This window comes from Balaenoptera acutorostrata, chromosome 3 (genome assembly GCF_949987535.1).
Source record: "Balaenoptera acutorostrata chromosome 3, mBalAcu1.1, whole genome shotgun sequence".
NCBI classification, from domain to species: domain Eukaryota; kingdom Metazoa; phylum Chordata; class Mammalia; order Artiodactyla; family Balaenopteridae; genus Balaenoptera; species Balaenoptera acutorostrata.
Window position 1 is genome coordinate 95,857,435 of NC_080066.1, and position 24,353 is coordinate 95,881,787.

The following is a 24,353-nucleotide window of genomic DNA, read 5'->3' on the forward strand; positions in this document are numbered from 1 at the left end:
TGGCTTTCTCTGATGTCACCCTACAGGGTTGTTGAGGCACCTTGTTACAGGTTGCAAGGGTGGAAGTCTAGACTCCCCGCAGCCTTTGTTGGCAAGAATATAGGCCGGGCCACAGTTTTCTTCTGTGGTATTTGGCTGGAGTTAAATGGTTACTGCTTGAAAATTTTCAGTCTTGCTAGATGGCCCCTTTCCTGGTCCTTTAGCTAAGAAGCAGGCTTTTGTTGGGGCTTTCTTATCTGCACCCATTGGTTTCACGGTTGCCAGCTTCTTCAGATCCAAGTCTGATCCATGAGACAAAAAGAAAATCCAGGGAACTTGCCAACATGTCATTCCTTGGGTCCTGAGGTTCTCTCCACGTTTTAGAGTCTTGTGTTTGTTTTCTATATAGTGTTTAGGGGTTTTGGTTGTAATTAGTACAAGGAATAGGGAAATTTATCTATTCCACCTTTCTGGGAATCCAGTTATTTTGTGAATTAATGTTTCTCTATCTGAGTTTCTCTGATATTCTCTCGTGATTAGATTTGGGTTACACTAATTTAGCCACAGTTCCACAGAAGTGCATCACAGCAGAAGGCACATGCGGTCAATTAACATCGTTACCAGTGATACTAACTTTGTTAGCTTTGATCGGTTGGTTAAGGTGATGTTTGCCAGGCTTCTCCACTATGACATTACTTTTTTACTTTTTATAGTTAATTAGTATTTTGTAGGGAGATATTTTGAGACTGTGTAAATATCTTCTTACTCTTCAAACTTTCACCAGCCAGTCTGAAAAACATACATTGATGACACTTGCCTGAATCAATTATTATGATGGGTTTTTAAAAAATGTTTATTGAAAAATAGGTGATTTAAAATGTGTTAGTTTCAGGTATACAGTAAAGTGATTCAGTTATACATATATATAAATATAAACACACATATATATTCTTTTTTACATTCTCTTCCATTATAGGTTATTATAGATATTGAGTATAGTTCCCTGTGCTATACAGTAGGTCCTCGTTGGTTATCTATTTTATATAGTAGTGTGTAATGACAGGTTTCAAATGATGATTTTCCAATTCTATCATTCCTTCCTCACTTATTAATTTACATTTAACTAAAGAAGAGCTTTCCCTTCTCCACCATTCATTCACTTATTCCCTCATTTATCTATATATACATTTATATCAGCTTATTTATTCTTATATTGTAAATAATAATCTCTCACTATTATTATTTATTTTGATGCTCAAATTGTCCCATATTTGACCAGTGGGATCCCCCCTTTAGTTACCTCCTGTCTCTCTGCGACGTATCTTTCTTCAAAGACAACATGATTGTCTATGTAGAAAATCCCAAAGGATCTACCAAAAAGCTACTAGAACTATAAGTGAATATTACAATGTTGTAGGACACAAGATTTATATATAAAAATCAATCATATTTCTATATAATAGCAATAAGCAACTGGAAATTAAAATGTTAAAAATACCATTTACAATAGCAAAAAAATCACAGAATACTTAGGGATAAAACTAAGAAAATATATACAAGATTGGTATTTTGAAACTACATTGATGACAGAAATTAAAGAAGACTTAAATAAATGGAGAGACATACTTTATTTATGTATTGGAAGAGTCAATATTGTTAAGCTGTTAATTCTTCCCAAATTTATCTATGGATTCAACATAAACCCTATCAAAATCCCAGGAGCCTTTTGGGATAGAAATTGGTAAGCTGACTCTAAGATTTAATATGAAAAAACAAAGAATCCAGAATATTGTGGAAACAATTGGAAATCCATATGCTAAAAAATAAACCTTGACCCTTGCCTTGCAACAGATCAAAACAAACAAACGAACAATCTGATATTAAAAATGGGCAGAGGAGCTGAATAGACATTTTTCCAAAGAAAACATACAAATTATCAATAGGTTCATGAAAAGGTGCTCAACATCACTAATTAGCAGGAAAATACAAATCAAAACCACAGCGAGAGGCTTCCCTGGTGGCGCAGTAGTTAAGAATCCACCTGCCAACGCAGGGAACACGGGTTCGAGCCCTGGCCCGGGAAGATCCCACATGCCGCGGAACAACTAAGCCTGTGCGCCACAACTACTGAGCCTGCGCTCTAGAGGTCACGTGCCACAACTGCTGACCCCGCATGCCACAACTACTGAAGCCCGCGCACCTAGAGCCCGTGCTTCGCAACAAGAGAAGCCACCGCAAAGAGAAGCCCGCGCACCGCAACGAAGAGCAGCCCCCGCTCGCCGCAACCAGAGAAAGCCCGTGCACAGTAACGGAGACCCAACGCAGCCAAAAATAAAAATAAATAATAAAATTTAAAAATTAAAAAAAAAAACCACAGTGAGATATCATCTTACACGTTAGAATGATTATTATAAAAAAGACAAGAGCTAACAAGTGCTGGTAAGGGTGTGGAGGAAAGGGAATATTTGTGCACTGCTGGTGGGATCAGAAATTGGTACTGCCACTATGGAGGGGCTTCAAAAAATTAAAAATAGAACTATATTATCAGTAATCCCACTTCTGGGTTTATTCCCAAGGGAAATGAAAATGGGATCTTGAAGAGACATGCATTCCCATGTTCAGTGGCATTATTCATAATAGCCAAGATATGGAAACAACCTGTCCGTTTGATATTTCCTCTTAGTTAGCTTAGTAGTCAGCTTACGAGTAGACAGAGAAAACTTTAAATGCCTTGAAACCTATAATCCAGACCTTTCCAAAGGGCTGTGTGTGTGTTTTGAGGTATACCTCCAATGGTCCAGCTTGCTCTTCTGGCTTACATACTGTCACCGGCAAAGCCCGTTAACAATTTCCAGGAAATAAAAATAGCATCTGGGTAATAAAATAAAACTAACTTTTTTTTCCTTTGTGCTTAGTCTAGTTTCACTTGCTCATCGTGTGCCATGTGCAGAGGCCTTCGTAAAGGGGACGTATACCTGGATGAGCCCTCCTTCTCCATCAGGGACCTGCCTCAAAGGGAATCCTGGGAGGTTGTTGGACCCTGGCTGGAAATTTAGTCACACAAATACCACCAGATTCGACCCAAATAAGATTTCTGTTTGGGAGATTTGGAACCAGCCCCAAACTGTTAATGGATTGCTCAAAAGACCAAAATAGGAGGCATCCAAATGGTGCAGACTGTGATATAGCTGGGGGTCTGCCTTGAATTTGTAACAGCCTGTGCTTAAGACAGTCCCTCCTCAGTCAGAATATCCCACAGGAGGTAAGACCGGACTGCCTCTGGGCCAGAGCAGCTTAGGCACGTTAGTTCCTAACCAACTTGGTCTGTTAGGGAGTGGCACAGCTCTCTGAGTCAGGGGTCTTCTCTTTCCTCCTTTCAGCCAAAAAGGAGGTGTTTCAGACTTCCTACCAGGTGAGAGCTAAAAGCACGAGGGAGTCCCATGGGGTACTCACCAGACCGCTGGGGCAGCTGGTATTCTGTGCTGATGCCAGGAGGAGAGCTCGTGGAACCTCAGTCGATAATCACCCAAGGTTCACCTCACAAGTTGGGGGGGAGCAGTGGGTGTTTCTTGTTCTGGCCAGCAGCTCACAGGTCTTCCAGATATTGGGGTTCCTGGTCTTATAAAGGGCTCACAGGGCTCCCCTGCCTACTTCAGAGAAACTAGCACCAGGCAGCAGGAAAAAAACCTGTCAATTGGAATAAGATAAAGGAAATCATCAGGAGCCAACAGAAAACCTTTCAGCATTCCTAGAGTGCTCAGGCAATGCCTCCAAATCTGTACTACCACTGACCCTGAGTCACTGGAACGGAGTGCAATCCTGAGGTCCTATTCAATTTCCCAAAGTGACCTGGACATGAGGCGTAAGCTTCAGAAACTGGAAATAGAACCAGACAGCCCTGCCTCTCGCCTGGTCGGGGTTGCCTACCAGGTGTTTAATAACCAAGATACAGAGGAGGAAAAGTCAGAGGATAAAAAGGTCTGGAGGCAAGTCCACTTGCTGGCTGTTGCCCTCCAATGTCAACTGGTCTGGACTAACTGCCCTCAGAAACTCTCAACTCCCGTGAGTGACTGCTGGCCCACACCGAGGGATAGCAAGGCAAGGAAAGCAGACCCAATCAGTGTGCCATATGTAAACAAGAGGGACACTGGAAGGGAGAACACCCTCGACCCCCCGACAGGCGACGGAAATGGCAGGTACCAGCCATTACCTTCGAAGGCAGATGATCCAAATAGGTGAAGAATGATGGGGCCAGGGGACACCTAAGCTGGCACTCCAACTGACCCCTAAGGAACCCCTGCTGACATTGGACATAGGGAGAAAGCCCATCAACACCTGTGCCACTTACTTGATTCTGAACACCAGATCAGGCAAACTCAGTCACAAGAGTTGTAAAATTATGGGGGTATCAGGGAAGGCCCAAGAATGAGCATTCATAGAACCATTCAAATGTAAAGTGGATAAACACATTCTCACTCATTCCTTCCTGTATGTCCCTGAATGCCCTATACCCCTGCTAGGAAGAGATGGCCTACATATGTTGGGGGCTAACTATCCAACTAATGGGACACAAACGAGATGGGCATTCCCCTAGACAGGGGCACAAGGTGATAATGGTAATGGCTGAGGAAAAACCTCCCTAGACAGAGCAAGCGACCTCCTTGGAGTAAATCCTGAGGTCTAGGCACAGGGACGGGTGGGACTAGCTGTAGGAGCCAGTCCCATGATAGTCCATCTAAAACCCGGACATACACTGCCGTCCCAGATTTAGCTCAAATATCCCAAACTAGGGTGTCCTACCTAGGCTTCATTCTCACAGGTCAGAGAAGCCTACCCTAGAAAAGAAAAGAAGCCCTTTGCAGCCTCACCCATCCTAAAACTGGAAGACAGCTTAGGGGTTTCCTGAGGATGGCTGGGTTTTGCCGCATCTGGATCCCTAAATATGGTCTAATAGCCAGGCCTCTGTATGAAGAGTTGAAAGGAAAGGATGATCCTTTTGAATGGAATTCAGAATGTAAAGGGGACTTTCAGGAATTGAAAAAGCAGTTACTTCAAGTCCCTGCCGTGGCCCTCCTAGATTTAACTAAACCCTTTGACCCTTACATTCAGGAGAGAAGGGGAATGGCCCTTGGGGTATTAGCTCAAAAACTGGGACCTCTTACTCAGGGTTGCATTTCTCTAAACAATCCAATCACTATATGGAAGTGCATTTGAACTCTTGTGTGGTAGACCCGTTCCCCAAGCCTGAGAGAAAGGACACCTTAACTCCCTTGAAATGGAACAACTCAAGTATGCCCTCCAGGTAGGAGAAACCATGAAAGCTCTCTTGGAATATGGTAACCAGGTACTGTTCCTGCCCACCAGGAGACTAGGTGTATCTAAAAACCTGGAAAACTGGAAGCCTGCAAGATCAGCTCACTCCTAAGTGGAATGGACCCCACTTGGTGATTCTGAGACAGGAGGGAAAGGGGCAGGACACAACAGCTAGATAAATGAGGAAGGGGCGCAGCTATTAGGATGCAATAAAAACCGGCTGGAACCAAGGTGACTTCGAGAATAGTCCGGTCATTGACCTTTAGCTCATTATACCTTCATTGTAATACTAAAAAAATCACACCCCCTTTTATGCCTTGACAGTCCAAGGCAGACAAAGGCCAAAAAGTGGGCAGTGGCCCAATTTCTGGGAAATCCCCACCCTTCCCTGAAATAGCAAGAATATTCCTCCCACTCATTAGCATATGAAATTACTCAGCCCATAAAAACCAACAACCACATGCCCTGGGGCCACTCTTACTTTCTAAGACAGACTGCATTCAGCCTATGGAGTGTGTATCTAAGTAAACTCGCTTTCACTTTTCTTTGGCTCACTCCTGAATTCCTTCCTGTGTGATGCCAAGGACCCTCACTTGGTGGTCTGTCTTAAGGACTCTTGTGGGTACCAGGACATGACATTTTCCTCTCCTGCAACAATGCTAACCACCCATTCTTTCCTGAAGTTGCAGGGGATCACACTGTGGTTACATCACCATCAAGTAAAGAGGACCCCGAGCCCCAAACTCTGGAGAGACAACCTGGGGCAATGGACCCCTTTGACTACTCATGTGAACTTCTCTCTGACCTGAAGCTTCTCTTCTGAAAAACAACAGAAGTGTTACCAGGGATATGCAGGCCATAGTAGTGTGCCTCAACATCAGGGCACACTTGCCTACAGGCAAAAGACCTAGATACCTGCATTTTTAGGAAAAATTTGCTCTTGCTAATACTTGAGCCATGTATCTTTAAATTATTTATTTATTTATGTATTTTAATTGGGCCATGTATCTTAAATTGTCTGGTGTCCCTTGTCTCCAAAAGGTTAGACAGTGAATTCCCTGGCAGTCCAGTGGTTAGGACTCAGTGCTTTCACTGCTGGGGCCCAGGTTCAATCCCTGGTCGGAGATCCCGAAAGCCGCGCAGCACAGCCAAAACCAAACAAACCCAAGGTTAGACAAATGGTGGTCACTCAGGGATATGCACAGTCAGGGCAAAGGCTTGGTGACAAACATATGTAAAGGTAGCTGGGGAGAAGTTCTGCTCCTCCACCCAGGGTTATGACGACTCCCCAGATCAGCAGAAAGAAGCTACAGAAGTCGGACCTTCTCCCCTCAGCACCCCTCAAGAATGAGGAGCAGGACAAAAATCAGAGGAGGGATTTGTCACTGGCAAAGACCATTAACAATGCTCAGGAAATAAAAATAGTCTGGGTAATAAAGTCTAACCTTTTTTTCCCATTTGTCATTACTTTAGTTTCACTTGTTCATAGGCTGCCGCATGCAGAGGCACTGCACCTGGCATTTCAGACCAGAGTTCCTGGTGCCAGATGGCTTCGATGGGCGGGCTGTGAGCAGAAGCCCTTGCCTGCATGACACTGCAATTCAAGATGGTGGTAGCGGCAGCGGACTGTGTGCAGAGACGCTGCGCCTTACGAGTCTGGAGGCACAGCTGCGACCAACAGGAGAGAGCTCCGCAGCTTCCCTGCTGGCCAGAACCCTATAAAGCAGCCCCGCCCACGGCCTGCGGGGAGAGCCTGTGCTCTAGAGCAGAAGCTTGCACCTCTCCATTCTCTGATTAAAGAATAAAGCTTTCCTTTGCTTATGAATCAAACTCGGTCTCTTTCAATTGTCCCAGATGACACCGGGCAGGAGGACGCTTTTTGGGGCCCGACTTGAAAGCGTCAGGAATAATACCAGGTATGAAACAACTGACTTATGGTATTAACAAAATTGATCCCACTGAGCCACCCCACAGCCAGAAGATAAAATAGGAAACTGCTGAAGCCAGTACCTATGCATAGTAAGAAAACTGGCTAAAACCCAGATCCAGTAGCATTTCTGGTTGGAGTGGGGACAAGTTGCCCTAGTCAAACTCTAACATGCCCTGGATCAAGGCATAGAAAGTCACCCATAAGGACTCTCCACTAAACAACACTGTTTGAAGCCTTGCGTTGCCTCTACAGCCGACTAGTCACATTGACAATCCCTATGTCTTATCCTCCAGGGGAAGGGTGGATTCGTCCCATCACTGTGGGTTGAGTGAAGACTGAGTTTCCAAGAGCAGTCACACACAAGTAGAGTGTGCTGAAACATACTAGACAGTATTTTTTTTCCATTTTTAAAAAAACTTTTCTACAAATGGGACCTAATGAAACTTAAAAGCTTTTGCACAGCAAAGGAAACCATAAACAAGACGAAAAGACAACCTCAGAATGGGAGAAAATACTTGCAAATGAAGCAACTGACAAAGGATTATCTCCAAAACATACAAGCAACTCATGCAGATCAATATCAGAAAACAAACAACCCAATCCAAAAATGGGCAGAAGACCTAAATAGACATTTCTCCAAAGAAGATATACAGATTGCCAACAAACACATGAAAGAATGCTCAACATCATTAATCATTAGAGAAATGCAAATCAAAACTACAATGAGATATCATATCACACCGGTCAGAATGGCCATGATCAAAAAATCTACAAACAATAAATGCTGGAGAGGGTGTGGAGAAAAGGGAACCCTCTTGCACTGTTGGTGGGAATGTAAATTGATAAAGCCACTATGGAGAACAGTATGGAGGTTCTTTAAAAAACTAAAAATGGAACTACCATACGACCCAGCAATCCCACTACTGGGCATATACCCTGAGAAAACCATAATTCAAAAAGAGTCATGTACCAAAATGTTCATTGCAGCTCTATTTACAATAGCCAGGACATGGAAGCAACCTAAGTGTCCATCAACAGATGAATGGATAAAAAAGATGTGGCACACATATACAACGGAATATTACTCAGCCATAAAAAGGAACAAAACTGGGTTATTTGTAGTGAGGTGGATGGACCTAGAGACTGTCATACAGAGTGAAATAAGTCAGAAAGAGAAAAACAAATACCGTATGCTAACACATATATATGGAATCTAAAAAAAAAAGAAAAAAAAATGGTCAGAAGAACCTAGGGGCAAGACGGGAATAAAGATGCAGACCTACTAGAGAATGGACTTGAGGATACGGGGCGGGCGAAGGGTAAGCTGGGACAAAGTGAGAGAGTGGCATGGACATATATACACTACCAAAGGTAAAACACATAGCTAGTGGGAAGCAGCCGCATAGCAGAGGGAGATCAGCTCGGTGCTTTGTGACCACCTAGAGGGGTGGGATAGGGAGGGTGGGAGGGAGGGAGATGCAAGAGGGAAGAGATATGGGAACATATGTATATGTGTAACTGATTCACTTTGTTATAAAGCAGAAACTAACACACCATTGTAAAGCAATTATACTCCAATAAAGATGTTAAAATAAATTTAAAAATAAAAATAAAAACACAATAAATTATATGTTTGAAATTAAAAAATAAAATAAATTAAAATAAATAAATAAATAAAATGCATAACCAACAAGGACCTACCGTATAGCATAGGAAACTCTGTTCAATGTTACGTGGCAGCCTGGACGGGAGGGGAGTCTGGGGGAGAATGGATACATATAACGTATGGCTGAGTCCCTTTGCTGTGTACCTGGAACTATCACAACATTGTTAATTGGCTATACTCCAAAATAAAATTAAAAGTTAAAAAAATAAAAAATATTAAAAAACCTTTTCTTAGGGAAAATTTCTAACATACTTAAAAGTGCAGAAAATAGTATAATAAACCCCCAGGTACCCATAACCACACTTGCATAATTATCAACATTCTATCATTCTTGTTTCAGCTATTTTTTTTTTCTGAAGTATTTTAAAACAAATTCTAGACATCATATAATTTCCCCTGTAAATATTTCAGTATATATCTCTAACAAATAAGGCCTTAAGAAAATAATCACACAGACTCTTTCATAGGACAAAGAAGACACTTCTAAATCATTTTGTGAGGGCAACATTACCCTGATATAAAAATCTGAAAAGGACAGTTCAAGAAAAGAAAAATACAGACCAATATTCCAAGCTCACCACTTTGCCCATTCCTTGGAATACTTAGTATCCACCATTATCAGCAGCAATAATCAGAACAACAGTGTCCACCCCAAATGTTCCTGTAATCATGTTTTCTGTGAGGAGCCTGTGGTCCCTTAAATTTCATAAGGGAGATACTTATGATGATATCATGTTTACGTTCAGCCTTCAGTTTCAGGACTCAGATGTCTTCCATCTCAGCAGCCTCCTCCAACGCTCAGTGGTTCCCTTCTTGAGTTCACCACATTGTAATTCAAGTATGGTGGCCCTTTCTGAATCTACCTTTCTTCTGACTTTGATGGTAATGTATTCTTTTCGTTTCCCATTTGTTTATTGTGTGGCAAACCCATGAGAAGAAAGACTCCTCTCATGAACTGGCTTAAATATCTCTCCTCTGGAAAGTTTTCTCTAAAGTCTGTTGACAGTTATTGATGCCTCCTGTCTTCTTCCTAAGTACTTTGTACATACTTTTGTTGCACTTGTTATGCTGTGATTAATCTGATGTCTCCCTCATCAGACTAAATAGCCAGTGATTAACACATTGCTTGGCATAAAGCAGTTAGCTTAGTAGATGTCTGCTGAATGAAAAAGTGAATAATAAAAATATAGAGCTAGAGTTAGTGTAGATTACTTAAGCCCAGAAGAGTGTGCCTCTATAAATAAAATGTCTTCTAACTTCAACACACATAGAAATCAGAAAGCTTCAAAGGCCCTTACAAAAGGATAGGTATATTTTATGATTTCATTTTTAATATAATCCTTTTAAATTATAAAGGTTAAGTAGATCCTTGTTAAAAAAAAAAGGCTCAAACAAATCAGATGTGTTAGAGTGAGAGGTAAGAGTTCTCTAAAAGGATGCTGCCAGTTTAGACTTCTTCATTAGTGTATAGTGGTACGTATGTCCCTTGGACACTGCCTGTACTAAGCTTACTCTTTGCCAATTTGGTAAGTGAAAAACACTATTCCAATTTTTTAAAAAATTGTATTTATTCTAAGTGAAGTTGAGAATCTTTTAATATGTTTACTAACCTTTGATATTTATTTTTCTATGTTGTTTTTCTCAAAGCCACATCTCCAGTGCCTAGAACCATGCCTTGAATACACTAAGCATTCAGTAAATACCTGTTGAACAACCAAATTGATTTTCTCTTTTTTGCCTCTTTTCCTATTGGGCTGTTAATTTTTAAATTTTGGTGTATAAGTGCTCTCTGTATATTAAAGAAATTGGCTTTTTTATGTGACTTATGGTGATTTTTAGGTTGTTACCTTAACTGTTTCTGTTATATTTATCAGCCTTTTCCTTTATTTTTTAAAAATTCATACTTATCTGTTTATTTTTAGTGAACTTTTAATTCTGGAATAATTTTATTTGTTTTATGTTATTATTATTTATTTTTTAAATTGAAGTATAGTTGATTTACAATCAGTCTTTCCCTTTATGACTTCTGGATTCTATGGCAGGCTCAAAAGGGATCTTTCACTCCAAGGTTAAAAAATAATCTCTGTTTCTTCTAGTACCTTTATGATTTTATTTTTCCATTTGACACAGTTTTGCTGCTTTGGCTACCCAGAGGAACACCCCATCTTTTTGAAAATCTCCTTCCCCCTCTACAAGCCCATGTGCTGGTAGTGGATGTCTATCAGAATCCATTGTTCCAGTGACTTCCCTGGTGGTCCAGTGGCTAAGACTCTGCACTCCCAATGCAGGGGGCCCAGGTTTGATCCCTGGTCAGGGAAATAGATCCCACATGCATGCTGCAGCTAAGAGTTCGCAGGCCGCAACTAAAAGATCCCGCATGCAGCAACTAATACCTAGTGCAACCTAAATAAATAAATATTAAAAAAAAAAAAAAGAATCCATTGTTCCAGTTCAGCCAGTTGGGGACCAGAAGATCCTGTACATACGTAGGAAAAGTACCCCAGCATAACTATAGATACCCAGTAGTTTCCAGTCAGCTTCTGGGTTTCTCCCTGAATGCATTAATGTATACTTTAACTATGTTTTAATGGTATAGCTTTGTTCTGTCTGTGTCAGAAGTCTTGAAAAATGAGAGTAAAGGTCTAAACCAAGGTTGCACTGACCTTTCAGTATGCTGGACCAGCCCATTACCATCATGAATTCAGTGTCTCCCTGTGCCTCTCACTCCAGACCTGGTTCTCATTGACTGACTCTTTCTTTTCACTAACTTTCCCTCAAATTTACAAGTTGAGTCCAGAGGAAAGAAAACAGAGAACCACAGAACCACAATTCCTAAGGAAGAAGATGGAACACACAGACGCTTCCTTCTGGTTAATGTCCCCGTCCTCTGGGAACTCTGCTCCAATATGTTTTTACAATCCCAGAAATGGAGTTTGGTAGGGCAAAGGGTACTGTGGAAAGTGTGTTGTTGACTGAAATGGAATGAAGTGTCTCCTTGAGTGGCGAGGCCTAGCACTGCCATCTCTCTGGTGAAGGAAGAGCCTGAAAACCAGAGAGGACTTCTAAGAGTTGACTGTGGTGGAGAGGATGCTGGAAAACTGCCTGAATGTTTCATGCTTTTCACTTTTTTTTTTTTAAATTGAACTATACTTGATTTACAGTGCTGTACAGCATTGAAGTATAGTTAATTACTGCTGTACAGCAAAGTGATTCAGTTCTCTGTGCTACACAGTAGGACCTTGTTGTTTATTATACTTTTCATAGAATGAGTGGACCTGTTAAGAGCTAGCTGGATTTGGTCCTCTTGGAGCAAGGGGTTTGCTTTCCCTGGGACTTGGCTTGAGCACATATCAAAGGGAGACAATCACATGGAAGCTCTTCTAGACCCTGCCCAGTATGCTCCTGACATGGGGAAAGAAAATAGGCTGGTGGAAGAAACAAACTAGAACCCTTGATTGAGTTAGTCTCTTGCTTTAAAACTTGAGGGGAACCTGTCTTGTCCTTCAGAGTCCATTGTGCATGCATGGTTCAGTTCCAGCCTTCTTTGTCATGTCACTTCTAGCACTGGCATGAAGTCAAACTGGTTTCTCCCCTTTGTTAGATCTGACACACAACATTCCCCAGGCATACATTGCCTGCACTGGCAAAGAGAAGAGATGATGAGTAGTTATTCATCCTGTCCCTGACATCTGTCCAGATACGGTCCAGATTTATGGGGTATGAATTCAGATAAGGATAGGCCTGGGACATGTACAGGTACTCAAGGTTGCTAGGGACCAACTGAGGAGTACTCTCTCAGCCTCACAGGACCTTTAGATTTGGGCTAGAACCAGACTGGTCTCTGGGCTGTCCTATTATCACTTTCTATTTGAGTTCAGTGATAACCATGCTGGGATTATTCTGAACAGCTAAAATGTGGACACATCCACTAACAGATAAATTTAAGAACACCTCTAGTTTTTGTTTTTGTTTTTTTTTCATTTTGTTTTGTTTTAAGCATTGTGTAGGAAAAAGAAGGGGGCCCTGGAGGATGCTGCTGGGGAGATCTGGTCTCTAAGTTCTTCATGCTCTTCCTTTTCTTTTCTATTTTACAGCTTTATTGAGATACATTCACATACCACACAATTCATCAATTTAAAGTGTACAATTCAGCAGTTTTAGTATATTCACAGTTACATGCAACTATCACCACAATCAATTTTATTTATTTATTTATTTATTTATGGCCTCTCAGCGCCGCATGCAGGAACTTAGTTCCCCAACTAAGGATCGAACCCGTGCCCCTTGCAGTGGAAGTGCATAGTCTTAACCACTGGACCACCAGGGAAATCCCCACAATCAATTTTAGAATATTTTCATCACCTCAAAAAAGAAACTCCGTACCCTTTAGCTATTACCGCCTCTTCCCACACCCTTCCCTGCCGTAAGCTATCACTGATCTACTCTCTAACTCTATAGCTTTGCCTATTCTAGACATTTCACATGCATAGAATCATGTAATATGTGGTTTTTTGTGACTGACTTCTTTCAGTTAGCGTAATGCTTTCAAGGTTCATTCATGTTGCAGCATGTGCCAGTACTTCATTCCTTTTTATTGATGAATAATATTCCATTGTATGGATATCCCACATTTGTTTACCCATTCATTGGTTGATGGACATTTAGGTATACTTTTGGCTATTATGAATAATGTTGCTATGAACATTTGTGTACAAGTTTTTGGGTGGACACATGTTTTCATTTCTCTTGTGTCTATACCTAGGAGTGGAGTGCTGGATCAAATGGTAGCAATGTACTTAACATTTTGAAGAACTGCCAGACTGTTTCCAGAGTGGCCCCACCATTTCACACTGTTATTGTCCTTTATTTCTTGTGTCCCACTTACCCACATGGTGGTTTTCATATTCTTCTGACTTCAAGGTAGAAACTGAGGCTACCACTTCAGATAAGATATATGAAAGCTCAAACTACATGGAAGATATTATCAGCATCAGAACTATCCGCTGCACCTACCTCTAAGGCAATATTAAAAATTATCCTTCTATAGATATTTGAACACATCCTCATAACAATCTAACTCTCCCTGTTACATCTTTCCTATTATGAAATAACCACAAAGGAGAAAAGAAGCTAAATACGTAAAACTATTTGTAAAACTTTCTGTCAGTCATGTTTTATACACTCATGGCTAAATTTATTTATCCTTTTTACATCCTCCATCTTGCCAGGCTTCTGACTCTAGCACCAACTTAAAAGGGGTCTGTTGTCATTACCACTAAATATATTGAATTTTTTTGGTACTTTGTTTTACCTACTGTCTTAAAATTCTGGCATGCTCTAAGGAGTTAAAAATCTTTGCATTGTGCCTCAGAGCTTTTCACCAGAATGCTCTGAATTTCTTTCACATATCTTGAGTCAAGTCCTGGATTTACTAATGGACTTGTTTTGTGATTTTAGGCTTAATCTCCTTGAAGTTCTTTTTTGTCATCTATAAAGCGGAGATATTCATACTATCACCTTTATAGTATCATATGAGATGGTGAATATAAACGCAAATATATAACATTAATACCAGATATACATGAAGTTTTTTTAAAATCTCTCCTTGCAGTCAGTTTAGCTCTGCCTGTCTTATCTGTAGATGTTAAATGCTGAGAAACTTAATGTGGAAGATACTATTTAGGGTTAGTAGTTATTTGCTATTTCCCTCAACTTGGCCAGATTGCTTTTCTAGAAAGAAAATAAATATCTTTAGTAATGAGCTTCTCTAATTAATTCTTTATATTTCTCAAAGATTCTCCCACAGCTGCTTTGTTTTCCTTTTCAGAGGAAGGAGTTTCCTGATGACACTCATTCTAAAACTGTCAGGACGTTCCATCCTCCACTCTGAATATGCCTCTCTTCCAGTATAACTTTGGCTGTACCATGATTACCATGTGGTAAAATTCATTTCACTATTTCAATTGGGATAGTTCCTTCATCAAATATTTCTTAAGTGTTCACTACCAACTTATATTTGTGTGGAGTTTTTTTGACTGTTATTATTCACAGAGCACTTTTAGTTGAAGATGCATATACCTTATGACTCAACAATTTCAGTAATAGGTATATACCCTAGAAAGACTCCTGTAGGTGCACAAGAAAGATGTGCAATATAAAAGAGAAGACAACTCTTACAGTTTGTTTATTACTATATAAGGTTAAATAATATTTGAGAATGTCAAGTAATTAAGAATAAATCTAACGAAAGTGGTCTGAGGCTCCTACAGGAAAAACTATAAAATGTTATTAAGAGGTAGTAAAGAGGATCTAAACAAAACTAATAAATGTAGAGCTACCATGTTCACAGATAGGAAGATTTAATATCATGAAATGTCAACGCTCTCCGAATTGATCTATGGATTCAATGAGATACAATAAAACTGCCAACCACATTTTTCATTAAAATTGATAAAATGATATTAAATTTAAATGGAAGAATAAAGGACCAAAAAATAGCTGAACATTTCTGAAGATGAAGGGAGAGTGACTTGCCTACCAAGTATCAGAACTTATTTTGAAATTGTACTAATTAAGACAATGTGACATTGGCACAGGACAGACAAGTTGACCAATGGAATAGAATAAGTCCAGAAACAGACCATCATAATGTAGAACCTTAGTAAAAAACAGAGACAGCATGTCAGAGCAGTGGGAAAGGAGGGACCAACATTTCAATAAATGGATTTGGAAAAAATGGATCTCTCTATGGAAAAAGATGAATTGGATATTTACTTTTCAACATATTAAAAAATTCCAGTTGGATTAAAGATCTAAGTGTTAAAAAACCAAAAACCTCTTAGTAGAATATACTGGTGGATTTTTTTTAGACTGTGGAATAGGGAAAGATATCTTGAGCAAAACATTAAAAATATTTGATTTAGAAGAGAATATTGATAAATTTGGCTATTAGAATTGAGAACTTTTCTTTAAGGGACATTGAAGAAAGCAAAAAGATAAGTAGCAAACTGGAGAAAGATATTCACAATAGGCAGAAATAGCAAAGGATTTGTATCAAGACTAAATTAAGAACTCTTTCAAATCAATAAGGAAAGTGCACACACACACACACACACACCCAATAGAAACAGAGGCAAAAGACATGAACAGGGATTTCACAGAAGAGCAACACAAATGGCCAATAAACGTTTGAGCTGTTTAACCTTATAAAATTTCAGAGAGATAGTAATCCACAATCTCTCTTTCTTATTGCTGGTGAGAGTGTGTAATTGCACAACTACTTGGGAATATAGTTTCCAAATAGTTTTAATTATTTTCTTTACTTGAGCACTTGCATATTCATGATCCTGTAAGTCTACTATTATGTATATGCCAAAGAAAACGTCTTGGACATGCATGCGCAAGACAGGACAGATACAAGGCTGTTCAGACCAACGCTATTCATAACAGTGAAAACCTGGAAAACAACCCAAATGCCCATCAGTGGGAGAGTGGGTAAATAAACTATGGTATAAACAAGGTAATATTATACAACAGTAAAAATTAATTAAATAATCTATAGAGACAGAAAAATTAGTGGTTACATGGGTGGAGGTGGGGCTTGGGGATGGGCATGTCTTTTCGGGGAAAGGAACATGTTCTAAAATTAGATTATGATGATGGTTGCACAACTCTGTGAAGATACTAAAAAACATTGAATTATACACATTTCAGTGGGTGAAGTTTTGGGTATGTGAATGAAATCCCAATAAAGCTGTTTTAAAAACTACCAGCTCCAGTAACACCTAACAGTTTTATCAACATTAAGTGGAAAAGGTAAGTCCCAAAAGGCTACATATAACAGGATACCCAGACTTCCCTGGTGGTGCAGTGGTTACGAATCCACCTGCCAATGCAGGGGACACACGTTCAAGCCCTGGTCCGGGAAGATCCCACGTGCCACGGACCAACTAAGCCCGTGCGCCACAACTACTGAGCCCGTGTGCCTAGAGCCTGTGCTTTGCAACAAGAGAAACCACCGCAGTGAGAAGCCCGTCCACTGCAACGAAGAGAAGCCCCCGCTCACCGCAACTAGAGAAAGCCCGCGCACAGCAACGAAGACCTAATGCAGCCAAAATAATAACAATTTTTTAAAAATTAAAAAAAAAAGTAAATAGAAAGAAGCCAGTGACAGACTTCTGATGTGTCATGAAACAAAGGTTATTATCAATCTGTTTTTGTGAATCTGAAGTCCCCCCAAATTTAAAAATAATAAAAATATAAAATAAAGCTATACATATTAACATGGATAAACCTCAAAAACATAATGTTGAGTGAAAAGAGCAAGTGAAGATACATATAGTATAATTTTTATGAAGATATATATATATATATATATATATATATATATATATATAAAACATGGATGGGTATTGTTAATAACAAATTCAGGATAGTGGTTATCTCTGGGAGTGATGAAAGAGGAGAAAGGGAATAAAAAGGGCTACATATGGCATCAGCTATATTTGTAACATTTTATTAATAAAAACAAATATGACAATATATTAAGATTTGACAAATCTGGTGGTGGGTACACAAATGTTTGTTATATTTTTCCCTATATTTTTCTTTGTGCTGGTATATATTTCATAATTTTAAAATAAACGAGTGATAGCATCAAAGATTACAGATAGACAACCAAGTCAGTAAAGCAAATTAAAGTGATAAGAGCAGATGTTTGGTATAGTGTAAGAATATAGAACTTGGCCTCTGAAGACCTGGGTTTGAGTCCCTGCTTTATCACTTACTATCTGTGTGAGCTTGAACAAGTTACTTAATTATTACCTAATCAAGTTAAGCCTCAGTTCCCTTTTCACAAAATGGAAATAAAGGGCTTTCATGAAGTCTAAATGTGTATTGCTCCTAGAGCACTGCCTATAGGTGCTGACAAAATGTTAGCTATTATTATGTTTATGTGCTTTCAAAACAGCATTTACTCACCCATGCTAATTAGAACAAAAACCATCTCAGCAAGAGTGACAAATTCAAACAAATAAAAATCTTTTATTGTAGGAACTGCAAGCTCAAATATCTGCAGAAGTTTGGCAGTTGTAGAAACAGTGTCAGTGGATTGGGTTTAAGTAGTGTCACCAGTAGTAATAGGGACTCTGGTGAACAGGAAAGCATATACCATGCTTAAATGGAGAAGCTACAGTTCACTTCCATTCAGCTATTGGACCAGTGTTGTTAGATATTCTTAGTTTTCAAAAAAATCTCAAACAGGGCTCCCGTGGTGGCGCAGTGGTTGAGACTCTGCCTGCCAATGCAGGGGACACGGGTTCGAGCCCTGGTCTGGGAAGATCCTACATGCTGAGGAGCAACTAGGCCCGTGAGCCACAACTACTGAGCCTGCGAGTCTGGAACCTGTGCTCCCAACAAGAGAGGCCACGATAGTGAGAGGCCCGTGCACCGCGATGAAGAGTGGCCCCCGCTTGCCGCAACTAGAGAAAGCCCTCGCACAGAAACGAAGACCCAACACAGCCAAAAATAAATAAATAAAAAAAAAAAAAAAAAAAAAAAAAACCTCAAACAAAACACACACCTGGAGGCCGGTTATGGCCAAAGACCACCAGTTTCTGTCCCTTGCTTTAATGTTTAAAGTGTGTATCCTGCAGATACCAGGCAGAATACACTTGCTCTTCACCTCCCTATTTTCCCTGGAATTCCAGATAGCAGTCAGGATGGTGGGAACTATCCCTTTTCCAGATGGAGCTGATGATTGGTGGGGGCAGTTTCACGGTTATTACTGCTCATATAGTGGCCATCTCCGCTACATCTGAGAAAAGGTTATGTTGATACTTCTGGCTCCTCTCAAGTGAAGTCCCCCCCTATGTCTCCTGTGATTTCAAGTTAGCTAAGGAATTTGAGAAGAGTGTGTCTTAAAATAGTTTTGTACTCTCATGTAAGTTCCTGCATATCCCTAATTTTGTCAAGACCAGAATCCATGAACCAGTGGACTAGTTGCTGTGGTTATAAAAAACTGTCCAAAGTGAAGAAGAAAACCAGGAGAACACTCTGATTTCAAAGTTAAGGGAAGACGGTATTTCAAGAATAGAGATGAATACCGTTGAAAAGTTAAGTGGAATTTTAAAAAAATTTAACTTTTTATTTTGAACTAATGTTACACTTACAGAGAAGGTGCAAAAAAGATTTCCTGTATTTTTTTTCACCCAGCTTCCCCAACGTTAACATCTTACATAACCTTAGTATAGTTATCGAAACAAGGGAATTAACATTAGTACAATATTACGAACTAAATTAGAGACATTATACAATTGTCACCAGTTTTCCCACCAATGTCCCTTTTTCTTTACAGGATCCTTTCCAGGACTCCACATTAGATTTACTTGTTATTTCTTCCCAGTCTCTAGCAGTCTGCAGTTGTCTTCAGGTCTTTCCTTGTCTTTCATTATCTTGACAGTTTTGAAGAGTATTGATCAATTCTCTTTTGGAAAGTCCCCCAATTTCAGATTGTCTAATGCTTTTTTCATGATTGGAATGAGATTATACATTTTCAGCAAGAATACCACAGAAATGATACTGTGTCCTTCTCAATGCAAAATATCAAGGGGTTCATGATGTAAATATGTCTTGTTACTGATGATGTTTATCTTGATCACTTGGTTAAGGTGGTTTGCTGAGTTTCATCATTTTTTAAAAAAATTAATTAATTTTTTTGCTGCTTTGGGTCTTTGTTGCTGTGCGCGGGCTTTCTCTAGTTGCGGTGAGCGGGGTATACTCTTTGCTGCAGTGCGTGGGCTTCTCATTGTGGTGGCTTCTCTTGTTGAGAAGCACAGGCTCTAGGTGCGCGGGCTTCAGTATTTGGGGCACGCAGCCTCAGTAGTTGTGGCTCGTGGGCTCTAGAGCGCAGGCTCGGTAGTTGTGGCCCATGGGCTTAGCTGCTCTGTGTCATGTGGGATCTTCCCAGACCAGGGATCAAACCCGTTTCCCCTTCGCTGACAGGCGGATTCTTAACCACTGTGCCACCAGGGAAGTCCCTCACCATTATTAAGTTACTATCTTTCCCTTTGTGCTAAAATGTATCTTGGGTGAAACACTTTGAATCTATGTAAATCCTGTTTCTCCTCAAATTTTCACCTACTAATTTAGCATCCATCTGTGGATCCTGTCTGCAAGTTATTACTGCAATGTTTGCCTAGTGGTGATTTTTGTTATCCCTCTTTCCTTCTCCATTTATTAATTGGAATTCTACTCTAAGAAAGAGTTGTCCCTTCTCTCCCATCCATTTAAATAACCAATTATTTGTTTGTATCAGTATGGATGCATGAACATTAAAAATAAATACCTATGGGTCCATGGGTCATAATGCAATATTGTCATTATTTATTTTGTTGCTTTGGCCATTAGGAGCTCTTTCAGGTTGGCTGCTGTGTTCTTGTGACATCCTTTTTTAAGCATTATTTCCTGGCATCACAATATATTCCAGGCTCATCTGGTAGTTTCCCTGCCTCAGCCTAGGAATCAGTTATTTCTCCAAGGTTCTCCTTGTTCTTTTTATTGGAGAATGGTGTTTAGAAATCAAGATCTGCTAGGTATCCTCATTGCTTCTAAATACTCTCAGCAGACAGAACTAGGACATATATGTTTATTAATTCACACATACACACCGATCTATATTTCTGTACCTATTTTACATATATTAAAAACCATGAGTTTATACAGATACCTCAGATTCCAATCCAACACCACAGGCTTCATTTTAGCTTTCCCCTCTTCCTTACTTAATAACTTTTTTCTACAACAGTGAGAAACACAGCTCATGATCTACAATATATTTGCTTAATTCTAACATGCATACTGGAGAGAAATACTTACGATGTGGATCACAGAATTTACGTACAGTTCAGTTGGTTTATTCTTAGGTATCCAGTCAAGATACTGTTTCCCTCAGTACTTAGGTGAGTTCTTTTCCTCCCCATCCCCTGTAGAGTCGCTGTGTTACTCATCTGTAAAACAGTTAAGTTCATTCCTTAGTGTTTATATTCAGTTTTGGGTCTTTCCTCTACCCTGACACATAGTGGGTTTTGTTTTTGTTTATTGCTTTATTATTGGAAATAAAATACATATCCTAAATTGCACAGTTTCCTCAAAATTATCATTAAATGATCTGTTTTATTTTCTAATGTATTTTAAACATTACTAATAAAATTGAATATTGCATATTGAATGATTTTTCTTAATATTATGAACAGTTTTTAAAGAAAGCCAAAGAGATTCCTTTATTTGGATAGAAAACAGAAAATGTTACAATGAACTGTAAAATAAAATCAAGATATTTCTGGAAAACATTAAATCTCAAGTTAAATCCAAATTACAAAGAAATTGTGGATGAAATTTTATGTGAGGTCCTAAATCTCTGAGGCAAAGAATGTACAAAGACTTTCAATCAATGCAAGATTAGGGAATTTCCTGGCACTCCAGTGGTTAGGACTCCAAGCTTCCACTCGGCCCGGGTTTGATCCCTGGTCGGGGAATTAGGATCCCACAAGCCACACAGCAAGGCCAAAAAAAAAAAAAGAAAAAGAGAATGCAAGACTGTATTAGAGATTAGAAAAAACTGGACTTTAATGTGAAAGTCATAGATGAAAGATGAGAGTTGTACATCAAAAGTTCTAGAACAGAACTGGGGGGGGCAGGCAGAATAATGGCCTTCCCCCAAGGATGCCCACAAAACCTGTGAATATATTAGGTTACAGACAAAGGGGAATTAAGGTTGCAGGTGAGCTAAAAGCTGCTAATCAGTTGATTTTAAAATAGGGAGTTTATCCTAGATTATCTGGGTGGGCCTGTTGTAGTTACAAGGATCCTTAAAAGGGTAAGAGTTGGTCAGATATGACATGAGAAGGACCTAACCTACCATTGCTGGCTTTGAGATGGAAGAAGGGAGCCAGGAGCCAAGGAATGCAAGTAGCCTCTGGAAGCTGGAAAAGGAAACAAATTCTTCCCTAGAGCCCCCAGAAAGTAAGGCAGCCCTGCCAACACCTTGATTTTAGCCCAGTTTGAGACCCGAGTCAGACTTCTGACTTACAGAATTGTAAGATAGTAAGTTTGTGTTAAGCCACTATATTTGTGGTAATTTGTTAGCACAGCAATAGAAAACAAATACAACAGACAACCTACACGTCTGAAATTTAAAGGACTCTACAACTTGGTCCCTCTGCAGCTTACTGACTTTTCCCCCTTTACTCTTTTCCTTTTGATTTATGCTCCAATCAGCTGGTTGTTACTCAAATATTATCCTAGTTGGTTTTAGGTGTTTATGTTTTTGGGTATGTGAAACATACGGTTCTAAGAGACAGTCCTATATAAAAATATCTGCCGCTCCTTTGTCAATCCTGCTACCTTGTTCCCATCCTCCCCTTCTTGCCACCCTTCTCATATAGGACATCATTCACCTTAACTTCTGGTTTATACCCCCCCTGAAAAATGAGCAGGTATTTGTGTGTTTTATGTCCCCTTCTTTCTTTCACAAAGGGTGTATATTATACTTTTGCCTTTTAGCAAAATTAACTTTTCAAAGTCCAGCGAATTTGGCACAAGAAGGTTACTTAGTGACCTTAAGCAAATGCTGTTCTGCTTACATGCTAAGGGCCAGGCTGAAATGAATTAAAACGGAAACGGAACGGAAAGAGAATAGATAACTTTCAGCAAGTTCTTCTAATCCTTATCTGCTGTTAGGCTCTACACTAGGTACTTCTCATCACAGATGCTGGTAACTGAATTGCATTAACTTTAGTCAATGTGGGCAGTAGGGGGCGCAAACTATGGAGTTGGCACAGACAAGTCAAATTAGTCCCTTTTTAGAGGCTCATTGGGTGAGTGTTAGAATAGGGAGGCATTTCTGATGACAGGTCTGTGTGTTCCCAAGTGCTTGAATCCTAAAGCCTTCACCTTGGCGCCTTGCCCAAATATGCCACAGCATCGCAGTCTTGGTCGCTGAGCCTAAAGTGGAGCCCCAAACTACTGTTAAGAGTGGTTCTACAGAGCAGGCGCTTCCCCACAATATACAACCCCACCCAAAGGGGCCAAAAACAGGATAAAATATCACACCCGAGCCTACACTTTCCCTCAAGTGAACTCAGCAGTGTTTGGTAGCCCCTAACAAACTAATCACAAGCACCACCCCCCCATCTCCTGCCTGCGGGAACGAACATTCCCAGCATCCCGGGCCGTTTCGACTGACGTTACTTCCGGGGAAAGTAACCTTTCTTTGGCGGTTGCAGACCTGGAGAGGTCTCGCGACACTTGCTCCCGCGAGATCTGCTTGCTCACTCTAGCGATGACATCCTCCTCCTCCTCACCGCCGCCTTTCGGCAATCTTCGGCAGTCCCAGCCCCGACCAATCTGCACTCAGATGGCATGGATCAGGATCTCCCCCCGAACCCCGGTCCGCGCGGGGCGTCAGGCTGTAGCGGCGGGGTGCGAGCTGCACGAGGCCGACCGCAGCGGCACTGCGGACAGCCACGGGCTGGCGACGAGCAGTGAGCGTGGGCGGGGCAGGGGTAAGCCCGCTGAGTAGCGGCTCGATTGTTCTGGCCTGGCTATGGCGCCTCTCCTCCCCCCCGCCATGGCTCCCCGTGTCCCTGCTCCGCTCCTCTCAGTGAGTGAAAGTGGCCGCCGCCGCCGCCGGCCCAACGCCCGCAGCCGCCTCAGCGCCGCCGCCATCTTGGGGTCCCAGGAGCCGCCGAGGGAGCGAGCTAGGAGCGTCCACGCCCAACGCAGTCACCGTCCCACGGCCTCAGAGAGCGAACCGCGGCTCCATCGTCGGCGGGGCGACCCCCCCCTCCGGACCCCGCCCGCACCCCGCCCCCCCTCCGCCGCCGCCGCGGCGGCGGGGCCCGGCGGCCCGAGGTGAGGCGACTAGACGTGGGCGGGCGAACGGAGGGGGGGGTTGTGTAGGCCCCGTTGCGCCCCTCTCTGTGGGCGACGACTGGGCCGCGTCTTAAAGGGGCCGTCGCCCCCGGCCCTTGGATTTGTTGGGGTTAGTAGGGAGGATGGGTGTGGACACTCCCCGAAGGCTTGGAACCTCAGGGACCTGGGCCTCGTCCTTCCCCTCTCCTACCTCTGGAGACCCAGGGTCACGCGGTGACCTCAGACAGCTGAGGAAGCCCGTGGGGCGCCCACACGTGGGGAGTGTGTTAGACCAGGTGCACGTGGGACCCGGTGGGGCGGTGTCGGGCTAACACGTGTGTGGGTTTGGGGTGGGGAGGGGCAGGGCGGGGGCTGGTTGGGCTCGAGTGGGAACCTGGTGAGGGTTGCTGTGTCTGTCCTTTTAAACAAATGAGCTAAAGGGCTTGATAGTGTGTCAGTTTATGGTGAGCAAGTTGGGATCTGGGTGAATGGTGCATGCTGTTTGTTGGTGTTGGGTGGGGGCAGCCTAACACGTGCACAGACATAGGAGTGTGT

General features: G+C 41.3%; 2 protein-coding genes and 1 long non-coding RNA gene across 7 annotated transcripts in view; 2 read left to right on the forward strand and 1 right to left on the reverse strand.

Moving 5' to 3' along the window:
* EXD1 (exonuclease 3'-5' domain containing 1) overlaps positions 1-7,036 on the forward strand; it is a 74,947-nt gene extending 67,911 nt beyond the window's left edge. The window contains exon 13 of the mRNA XM_057543718.1: positions 6,766-7,036. Coding sequence (XP_057399701.1) covers positions 6,766-7,014 — 249 coding nt within the window. The 3' untranslated portion in view covers positions 7,015-7,036. The remainder of the gene's footprint in view (positions 1-6,765) is intronic.
* LOC130707647 (uncharacterized) overlaps positions 1-24,069 on the reverse strand; it is a 53,788-nt gene extending 29,719 nt beyond the window's left edge. For 2 of the 4 annotated variants that reach the window (XR_009007644.1, XR_009007642.1), the window contains exons 1-3: positions 23,173-23,265; positions 21,805-21,868; positions 20,763-20,893 (exon numbers count right to left, since the gene is read on the reverse strand). This is a non-coding gene — a long non-coding RNA (uncharacterized LOC130707647). Of the gene's footprint in view, positions 1-19,075; positions 20,894-21,804; positions 21,869-23,172; positions 23,292-24,009 lie in introns of those variants that run through there. The other 2 variants (XR_009007643.1, XR_009007645.1) reach the window with 2 other exon arrangements.
* Positions 23,664-24,353, forward strand: part of INO80 (INO80 complex ATPase subunit) — a 128,977-nt gene continuing 128,287 nt past the window's right edge. For both annotated transcript variants that reach the window (XM_057543716.1, XM_057543717.1), the window contains exon 1: positions 23,664-23,798. The gene's annotated coding sequence lies outside the window, so the exon portion shown is untranslated. The remainder of the gene's footprint in view (positions 23,799-24,353) is intronic.